Source organism: Blennius ocellaris (assembly GCF_963422515.1).
Source record: "Blennius ocellaris genome assembly, chromosome: 6".
Lineage (NCBI taxonomy): Eukaryota > Metazoa > Chordata > Actinopteri > Blenniiformes > Blenniidae > Blennius > Blennius ocellaris.
In genome coordinates this window covers 25,730,647-25,741,650 of record NC_137655.1, presented here as the reverse complement: position 1 = coordinate 25,741,650, position 11,004 = coordinate 25,730,647, and the positions used below count along the sequence as shown (strand labels likewise).

The following is an 11,004-nucleotide window of genomic DNA, read 5'->3' as shown; positions in this document are numbered from 1 at the left end:
AAGGTGAGGCCTCCAGGACGCTCACACCGCTAGTTCAGGAAGCATAAATCATTTTCGCCATGTATACCCAACAGCGTGTTCCAGTGAAAATGTATACATTTCATAACATTTCGTGTCGGTTTACGCGACAGTGATGCTCACAGCCACTGATAACACATCTTTTTGAAAACAGTCAACACTCCTGGGGCTTGGTACTTTTATTTTGACAGTCACCTGGAATAACAATCCACCTTGGTCTTCTCTCCATACGACTCGACATTAAGGCTTGGCCAACCGTCCGGGGCTAGTAGAAGCTTTGCTCGGGCAACTGAATCATCTACCAGCTTGCCCGAACAGGCTCGTGGTTTTTTTTGGTGATATTTTGACTTATTTTTGGCAAAAATCACTTGGTCTCGCCAACGGATCACGCCATCGCAGGGCACGGCCATTTTTCGCCCCGAGAGCGTGATCACGTGGTTCTTGCGTGAACAAGATGATAGCGTGGGAAAACGCTTGACGCCGATCGCAGCCGCTATTTTCTTCCAGATTCTTGTTCCCTATTCTGGTCAGTGACGGTGCGTCTTACCTGGAAAACATGATTCTGATTGGAGAGCGTCGCGTAATTCCTCAGGAATCCGTCGAATGACATAGTCGGGGAAACTCATCGTCGTCCGCCATTTTGAATTTTGAACTTCCGTCAACATTCAGATCATCACCGGAACGTATTAAAAACTCACTCGAATTCAACACATAAAATTAACTTCAACTAAAACAACGTATTTTTCATTATTTTTGACTTTGTGATCCCGAAGTTTAATAATTTTTTATGGTTCAGAAAAAAAGTTGACTGAGCAGGAAGAGGAGGAGGAACAGGGACAGGATTTGATTTGTTAATATAATAAAATTACATGACACACATTTACCATGTTATTAAAAAAATGTATATGGATAAAAAGTGACGGATACAATAAATAAGGTGTGGCAGTAGGTAGTAGTAGGGTGTGACGGCTTCAATCTTGAAACTCACATTTATTTCAGGCCAACAGCAAAAAGCCCAGAGGTCGGCCTCAAATAAACACTGTGGGAGTTCATTCAACTCTGATCTGAAACTTAAAATCTAGATTATTATTCCTTCAGATTGAAGAGTATAAAGAGATACGCCGTCCCTGAGTTTCATTGAGAGATCCTGATTATTAAATAAACTACAAGTGTTTTTGGTTCGTGTTCATAGTTTGGTTGGTGCAGCTGCTACTGTCAGCTAGCTGGAGAGTGAACTCTCTGACCAGCCAATCAGAGGGCTTGAATACAGTGACATCACAGAAGGCCCCGCCTCCCCAATATCAGAATGTGATTGGTTGAAGCAGCAGCGTGACCGACACTAGATTTAGACTGCAGAGGCCTGCAGAACTGGAAGTGAAGGCCTCAGACTTCTTTACCCGGCAACAGGTGGTGCTGAAATGTGATTGGTCAAAAGCTTTTAGTGTGCAAGTACGAGTCTGGAAGCAGCAGCTGGGGAGAAGCTGTGAGAAGAAGCAGACAGACTATTTGGAATTATTTTCTAAGTATTCATAGACAAAATATGACCAAGATCAGATTTTTCTTCGACCTGCAGAGAAGCTTTGAAGGTCCTGACGGCCGCCATTGATGATATTACATTACCTTATATTGCTTGAAAGAAATAACAATCTCCACACAACCGCCGGGGATCATGACACACTCTGTGTAGTTCAGGGCTTCAAACAGTTTAGTTCAGGGGCCGCAGACGACCAGACCTCACCTTGAAGGGGCCGGACCACTAAAACAGAGCCACAATAGCCTTTAAATCTAAACTTGAACGTGCTTTTTTTTTTGTTATTGTGCAAAGTATATGTGATGAAAACCAAACAACTACTGCAAAAAATGACCACACTGTCAACATCCATCCAATCTTAATGAAACCTCCTGGAGCAAAGCGCAGTGGAAGGCCTGGATGTTTGGCAGTCCTGCTCGAGAAGAAAATGAAAAGTTGTTCTATCGGAGGACTGAGTGCTGCTCGGCGCTTTGAACCGGCACAACCTTCATTGACTTGTTTCTATAAGTGTATCCTGAGACCAAAGACTCAGAGAAGACGGGTTGTGTCGAGAACCGTTGAGGACGTTCTCGAGCGTCATACACCCAGAGGAAGGGTCACTAAGGTTCCTTGTGCATATTTTCTCTTTCTCCTCTTGAGGCTGAAGGTTTTTACCTTTGACATGTTTCGGTTTCTCCCGCTTCATCATAAAATCTGTAAGAAGATGAGGTTTCTGATGGCGACGGGACGATCCGGTCGAATTAGGGACACAACCGGTTCACTCTTATGACCACAGCGGGGCTCAAACCGGCAACCTCCGAGGTCCCAGTTCAAACCTCCGACCAATCAACCAACAGTAGAATAAACAAGAGATTAGTTGAACTCTCTTTTACTATTTCAAGGTTGCTTTTCATCAGATCAATGCAGTTTGTAAAGGTTTGTTAGTTATCTTTCATGTATTATTTCATTGGTAATCCTAGAATAATAGTCATTTTAAGCACATATGGACATAGTACTTATTGAAACTGAGTTTCATTCAAAAAAAAAAATGTTTGCATGTTGATTAATTTGTTTTCTCATTATATTAGCTGCCATGACTCTTCTAAGTTGTTGTGTCGATGTGTGGAATCACAATGTGACCCTTTGGTGAGGACGGAGTTCCAGCAGCTCAGCTGCTTCAAATCCACTTTACCCTCCTGTGGCTGTCAGCGGCCTCTAGTGGCCAGTCTGAACATTACAGTGGTTGAATTGCTCGACCCAACCGGAGGAAGGGCGGAGAGAACCCCGTCTGAAACCTAAGAGGTGCTCTGACTCTTCCGACAGCAGCTCATCTGCTTTCTGTTCAGAGTTTCAGGTGATGCTAGTAGGGAAGCTAAGCTAAGCTATTACCCAGAACCACAAGCGAACGACTTGTTTGACCAGAAATCCTTTTATTTGAAGGAGACTCAACAAGTGAAGGCTTCCTAAGCAGCACATAAGATCATTACCTGTCCTCTCGCTGGCCTGATGGACGTTTAGACCTTCTAATGCCTGAGCAAGGCACTAAATATCACCGAGGACGGCTCACGGCCTGGCGCCACCACTGTGACCTGCAGCCATGACAGGAGCCGCTATCTAATGTTATACATCTATAATGACAGTAAAGTCTAGTCTAGTCTATTCTATTGACTCAGAATAGATGTAAGTAGGTCATTTTAGTAGGACTTTAACAATGCTTAAGAGTTACTATTATTTTTATTCTTAATAATATTATTATTAATACAAATAAAAAAAAAATAATAATAATACATTTAATTTGTAGTGCACATTACATTTGTGGTGCTAAAGAGCTAAAATAACAAAATAAAGCAATCGACAATATAAAACTCAAACTGAACTGCAGCATAAAAAGGGTTTTAGTCCCTTTTTAAAAGATTCATGATAGACAGTAACATGTGAGCAGGTTTGTTGTTGTTGTTATTTGTGCTTCCTGTGTGCAGATGGAGAACGGCTGCATCCTGAGCGGCGCCTACCCTGCAGGCTGCAGTCTGCCCAACGGGAACGGCGCGGCGCCCCCTGCTGTCCAGATGTCCGTCCCCGAGCCTCTGCCCGGCCTCGCCGACCCGCCGGCCACCGGCTTCTACCTCTGACCGGAGGAGCGCTGGGACCCGGAGGACACACCCGGAGGACAGGGACTGGGGGACACACCCAGAGGACAGGGACCGGGGGACACACCCGGAGGACAGGGACCGGGGGACACACCCGGAGGACAGGGACCGGGGAACACACCCGGAGGACAGGGACCGGGGGACACACCCGGAGGACAGGGACTGGGGGACACACCCGGAGGACAGGGACTGGAGGACACACCCGGGGCACACCCGGAGGACAGGGACTGGAGGACACACCCGGAGGACAGGGACCGGGGGGCACACCCGGAGGACAGGGACTGGGGGACACATCCAGAGGACAGGGACCGGAGGACACACCCGGAGGACAGGGACTGGAGGACACACCCAGAGGACAGGGACCGGGGGACACACCCGGAGGACAGGGACTGGAGGACACACCCGGAGGACAGGGACCGGGGGACACACCCGGAGGACAGGAGCCGCCTTATTCATCCACACTCAGACTGAAGAGCTCAAGAGGCGAAGGCCTGCACCGGCTCTGCTTTCTCTCTTTCTCTCTTTCTCTCTTTCTCTTCTTCTTCTTCTTTTGGTTGAGTTGTTGGTGTTTGTGGACGGACGGGAGGCGATCGATATGGTATCTTGATCATTTTATCATATGAGTTCTTTGTTTACAGTAATGCAGTGAAGAGTGGAGACACGTGAAGACGACTGAGTCCCGTTCAGATACAACGTAAAGACTCACTGGGACATTTACCAGAGTTGGAATCCAGATGTTCATGTTTTAAAGATGGAGTTTGTGTGTAACTACGACCTGGTCACAAGCACAAACAGGACAGGCTGCCACCGACCCAGTCAGCAGGGGGTTTTGGTCTTCAGGCCTGAGGCCCATGAAGACACTACGAGATTCCTGCAATGGGAACTGGAAGATGTGTTAGAAGAAAGAAGCAGCAACTGAGGCTTTTGCAGCGTGTTGAAGTTGACTGACAGGTCATATTACACACATTTGTCCATATATACAGTAGCAGTATGCTAACACCTGCTAACACACAACGTATTACATACTTTCTGCAATGTGCATATTTCCTGCACCTCCAGGAGAAGATTTGAGAAAAGAAGGTGATTAAAAGTTCATCTTCCAGAACAATTAACTCATAATCTTAAATAACACCAGGGTTCTGCCCCCCCCCCCCCCCCCCTTTTTTCTTCTTTTAGAAAGCCCAGTCATTTAAGTTGTTTATTTTATAGCTGATTGGCTGTTTTTTCCACTCAATTCTAGTTATTTTAACTGTTTTTTCCTATTTTAGTCGACCTTTTTTAGCCGAGAGTTAAAAATCCTTTTGACTTCCAAAAAAAAAAGTCCTTTTGAAAACGACTGTGTGTGAAACAAAAGCGAGATCAAAGCTTCATGGAGCCGCTGCTAAAGTAACTTTAAATTTAATTTAAGAAAAACACTTTCTCTTGTTTGCTTGTTTTTATATATATAAGAGTTATAACAGGAGAGGAAGAGACTTCGTTTCAAACCTCAAAACAGTTTTTTCTCACTCACTTTTGTTTTAACGTGACAAGATCAACAATATGGGACAAATGAACCTCAGAGTTTCCCTTCTTACTGAAGTTGCACTCAAATCAGCTCAAACTTGCAATTAAGCCACATTTTGTAGTAACAATTCAGTGATTTCCATCCGTAAAGAAACATGTTGTTCCTCAGGTCTGGAGTCGGAGCAGCTTTCAGCTGGTTCATCCAGGAAAGAGGACGAGGTCACGACTTTGAGTTCTTTGTTTACACTTCAGGAGTTTGAAGGAACGTGAAACTCATGAATGTACCGGACGAGTCGTGGAAATCGAGTGACCAGATGCAGTTTCTGTGTGGTTTTTCTCCTGATTCTTTGCTTTGTATCTGAACGACGGCGCTCTGGACGCTTCGATCCAGTCTTTTTTCTCTGTCGGAACAAGAATGTAATGCTTCAGCAGTTTGTTTTACTTTGACTTTCTTTTCTTTTTCGTTAGAGTATTATTTTTTTTTTTTTTTTAACACCGAGATTATGAATCCTACATGTTTGGAGAAAAAAAAGTCTAGAAGAAGGAAATGATGGTGAGAAATATCCTGCACTTTATTTCAATGATGGAAGCCCAGCACAACCCCGGAGGTGTGATTATATCCGTGAAGGTTTCCTTCCCTTTCCCTTTCATTTCCACACTTCAGGCCACCATGTGTCACTGACGCTCCTCATTGTGATGCTTTTCCACTTCCACCCCTCCTCCATCAGCTCCGGCTGACGTCTCACTTGACCAGAGCGTTTCCATCCTCTCTATTTATTCTCCACTGTTTTGAAGTCCAACATGAAGGAAGAGGTTCTACTTTAGTCTCCTGTCCGTGGTGCCGTCGCCACGGCGACAGGAACCTTTTCAGACCCAGTGGATGAAGGAAGAGTCTCAGGAAACCGTCTGTGCTGTGGAGCTGAAGACCTGACGGACACTGAAATGAATGAGACTCAGAAAGGACACAGATGTGCAGTAAATGAAGTAAATGAACGTGACGGAAGTTCTTTCAAGGTCAAGTACAAGATGAAAATGCAAACGGTCACGGCGATAAGTAGAACACGAGTAGTACTTTCTGTTGCTCCTTTTCCAGACTTCACCGTCAAGACGAGGCTTCTTTTCTCAAACACTGGAATTAATTCATTAATTAATTAATTAAACCCCCCCCCCCCCCCCCCCCCCCCGTTTTCAGCCGGAGCTCCATTTACACAACAATGATTCCAGTGAAACACGTTTCTGTGTTTTTGTGTCAGAAACATTTCAGTTTTGTAAATTATGGCCACAAGATGGCGCTCTTGGCTGTTTTAGTAATGAAGCCACACACACACACACTCACACACACACATTCAAATCATTACAGCGACTCTCAACTACCAAACTACATGTAAACAGACCTGAATTATTTTCCGTTTGCACTTGAACAGCATTGTTGTGTAAATCGAACCTGAACTTGTCAGTAACGTCACATTTCAGATCAAAACTTTGCATATTTAGTCGTTAAATGTCAGTCTTGCCAGGATCCAATACTTTAGTTTGCATTGGTGCCGTGGGCCAGCAGTGAGAAGCTGCAGACCTGCTGAGTGACGGAGACCCCCTCCGTCACTCAGCAGCTCCAACGTTCAGGCTGCATACCGGGAAATAAACGCAAATAAATGTTGTTTTACGAATTAAAAACAACAATAATTCCATAAAATTTTCTTGCCAGCGAACCTTCTTTTTTTCTGAAGATTTAAACTTTCATTAAAAATATTTTCCCTGGAAACCAGATGTTCATTTTAAACTGAGATTTTTGACTATTAATTTTTATTATTCTGAGAATTGTCATTCTTAGCAATTTTACTTCATTTCTAATATTTTCTATCACAAAAAAGATTTTTTTCAATATTTCTTGTTTATTTTTCTGCCTCTTCTTCTGTTTTATGATTCAATCCAAGAAAATACTACAAATGCCTTTATTGTCTTCAGATTTTACTTGAAATTCTTTTACATTTTCCCACAGTACGTCTGCAGTACTCTTAGACCCACAAATTCAATTTGTTTTCAATATTCTGCATTTTGCTTTGCTTTTTGGCAATTTATCACAATATTTTGACTCTATTATATTTATTTTTATTATATTTATATCTTCCCCCTATTATTCAAGTAGTATTTCCTCATTGTGGCTCAACCACTCATCTGGATTCTCGACATTTTATAGTTTCATAAATCTCCCCACACTGTTTGTGACCAATGTGAGTCTGATTCTTTTGTGAAAGAAGTCGATTTCACTCTCAGTGGAGACGCTGGTGTGAAAGTCTTTCCGTTTCCTCGTCTCATTTCAACTCATTTCCCCTCAAACCTTTTCTTTCCCAGGAAAGAAAAGCAAAACGATGTGAATTATCAGGTCAGTGTTTCAGGATCCTGCAGCAGTTTCAGAATGGCAAATGATGAGAACTTTTAAAAAACCAAATGTGAGTGTTCATAAGAGATCTCTACTAGACAGATACAGTTCTGAATGTTTCTTGTACATATAGTTAAGATACAGACCGGAATAGAATTACTTCCTGGAGAAAAGATGCTGAAAAGAGATTTCCATTTAACTGTTGGAACAATGTCATTACTATTAGTATTAATATTATTGTTCTGTTTTCTGTTGAGATGTGAAACACACGTGGAGGTTACATGTCATTGTTTCTTTACCTTTTTTCTTTTTTCTACTGCAGAAATGTTTGCTATATTTAATATGATTGATGTGACTTATTAACAATGTGAAGATCTCAAAAAAAAAAAAAAAAAAAAAAAGATGTGTATATACGAAGGCGAACAAGCGTTGACAAATACAGGTATGTACATAGTTTTAAGTCGAGTCACTTGTTTCCAGCACTATTTTTAAAACACATGCTTATCAAACTCCTTTTCTTTGTTTGTTCTTTTTGGGGTTTTCTATTGTAAATATGTGTTTGGTCACTAAACACTGGACTCTGACAGCCTGAACATGGTGCCATACTCCTGAGACTTACAGTTCAATGGGCTCTGATGTTGGAGGGTTTGGTTTCATGTCTTTTATTTTGTTTTGTTTTGGTTTTTTTTGTTTTGTTTTGCGTAGCCACAGATACTCCATTATGCTAACGGGACGAGGTGTACTGTAGCTGCTGCAGTTCTGATTCGTCCTTCTACTGCTTGTTGCAAAACGTTTTCCTTCTTCTCTGGGTTTTGGGAAGTGAAGGAGCTCAGCGGTCAGTGAGGACTCTTTACAGCGGGACCCCACGGCGTGTAAAGGTGCTATGTTGTGTAGCATTTTACCATCAATAAAACATTACCACAGTGACGGTGCATCGCTCCTGGTCATTATCAAGCACACGGTTGGTGAAACACCGTCTTCAGAAGGAACTCAGCAGGAAGCAGCTTTAACTGAGCAGCTGGATCTGCAGCCTGAGGCCTGATTACATCACCACGCTAGTCCAGACTCTCAAAACACAACTTTTGGAAAAGAATTTCTGAAGTTGAACTTTTCAAAAATGCTCCGACTGTCACCGTGGAAACAGGGAAATCGCTACTCTTCTGAAATGCTGCGACTGAGCATGAGCGCCACGGCTGTAGTCAATAGTTCATCTGCACGTGCTCAGTAGTCCAGTGTTGTTCACCCTCTGGTGTTTCCTCCAGATCGTCAGCTGAGCCGTGGGAAATTATCACATTTCACATTATTTTTTTCTAAAAAACATTTGCTCTCACAGCGACAGTGTGTTGCAGAGTAATCATGTATAAATACTCTCCACCACTAGAGGGCAGCACAGAACTTTGCCGGTGAAATGTAAAGTGACAGACGTCAGTGTGGTTCATCTCCACCTCCTGCTACCATCTTGTATCAAAGTACTGTGTCAGTGACAGTGATGGAGAAGTTTTTGAAAAGGAAGAATGTGAACCAGGATCTCAGCTCTTCATCCATCAGGTCCAGGTTTCACACTGAGGGAGGCACTATTAAAAAAAGTCCTTGCTTTCTGGATTTACTGGATTCCTGTTGATAAAACTTTGATGAGAAAGACTTTATATTGTTAATAGAGGCTACACAGTTTACCATTTTAACATTTTCTGCTGGAGGTGTGACTCCAGAGTTTTACAAAGAAAAAAGTGTGTCTCGGCTCAAAAAGGTTGAAAAACACTGGTGTAGACGTTTCCTCCAGCGTCATGACCCTTGAGCCATTTTCTCCTGGGACTTGGTGGTTTTCTAGTTCAGTCACTGGAACCTCAATCCAGTTTCCTACTTGTTGTTCATGTCCTCATCATAGATTTAACACACCGGATGCCTCACATTGTGACGTGCCTCCAGCGCCGCCATCTTGGAGAGGTCTCTCTCTCTCTCGTGCTAAACAAACATTCCAGGATAGAAGATCCACAACAACATTCGTAGCTCGCTTGCTAGTTGCTCGTCACGTAGCAACACAAGTAATACCCCATTTTAACACTGAGGAAAAGCTCTGTCCCGTGGAAGACCCCCCCCCCCCCCCTCCTCGATTATCTTCCATGAGGTGTCCAAAGCTCCAGTCTGGGCTCTGGAAGCATTTTTGTGTACAGTTTGCTTTTTCTCTCTGTGCATTTTCTCTGGTTTCCTGTCAGTTGAAGGCTCTAATTTTTCCGTTCGTGTGAATGGCAGTGGTGTAACGGTACACAGGAGTCACGGTTCAGTTCGGTTTGGTTCGGTTCGGTTCAGTTTTGTTCGGTTCGGTTCGGTTCGGTTCAGTTTTGTTCGGTTCGGTTCGGTTCGGTTCAGTTTTGTTCGGTTCAGTTCGGTTCGGTACCCAGTTAAGGGGAAAATGGAAAAAAAAAAACTTCTTACTTGCACGGATACATTTTGACTTGCCTGAAGTTTAATGTAAATGTATAAACTTGGATAATATATGAATATGACCAACATAACGTTTTACTTAAAAACACTTGTAGTTTCTTGAATAATCAAGATAATCCACATTAAGCCTTTCCTGAAGGTCCGGGGCGAGTAGAAGCTTTGCTCCGGTAACGGAATCATCTACCAGCTTGCCTGAACGGGTTCGTGGTTTTTTGGTGATATTTTGACGTTTTTTTTTCAGCAAAAATCCCTCGGTGTCGCCAACGGATCAGGCCACCGCAGGGGGCGGCCATTTCTCACCCCAAGAGCAGGTGATTCATAATACATACATAAACACCTTATTTATTGTACTAGCCACTTTTTATCCATATACATTTTTTAATAACATGGTAAATGTGTGTCATGTATTTTTATTATATTAACAAATCAAATCCTCCTCCTCTTCCTCTTCAGTCAACTTTTTTTCTGAACCATAAAAAGTTGTGAAATTTCGGGATTAGAAAGTCAAAATAATGAAAAATACATCGTTTTAGTTGAAGTTGTTTTTATGTGTTGAATTCGCGAGAGTTTTTAATTTGCTCCGGTGATGATCTGAATGTTGACGGAAGTGAAAAATTCAAAATGGCGGACGACGAGGAGTTTCCCCGACGACGTAGTTTGATGGATTCCCGAGGAATTACACGACGCCATCCAATCAGAATGTGTATTTTCCAGGTAAGACGCAGCGTCACTGACCACAATAGGGAACAAGAATCGGGAAGAAAATAGCGGCCGCGGTCATGTGAGAATCACGTGCTCGTACTCTCAGGGTGAGAAATGGCCGCGCCCGGCGGGAAGTAGTGACGTCTGCCGAAAAAACGTTCGGGACGTTCGGGAAAGTCTTAATGTGGAGCCCTGGTGTTCAAATGTTTGTACTGCGGTGCACCTCTGGACCGGACCGAACGCTACGGCTACGAGGACTAACAGTACGGTGTGGTTTCCCGTGGTATTTTTACTGCATGAAG

At 43.1% G+C, this 11,004-nt stretch overlaps 1 protein-coding gene across 1 annotated transcript in view; it reads left to right on the top strand.

The window, feature by feature from the left end:
- Positions 1–3,657, top strand: part of LOC308131123 (aryl hydrocarbon receptor-like) — a gene marked incomplete at both ends in the record, with an annotated part of 70,872 nt that extends 67,215 nt beyond the window's left edge. Inside the window, 2 exons of the mRNA XM_080497729.1 lie at positions 1–3; positions 3,508–3,657. The exon at positions 1–3 is cut by the window's left edge and continues 1,591 nt beyond it. Coding sequence (XP_080353855.1) covers positions 1–3; positions 3,508–3,657 — 153 coding nt within the window. The remainder of the gene's footprint in view (positions 4–3,507) is intronic.
- Positions 3,658–11,004: the final 7,347 nt, after the last annotated feature.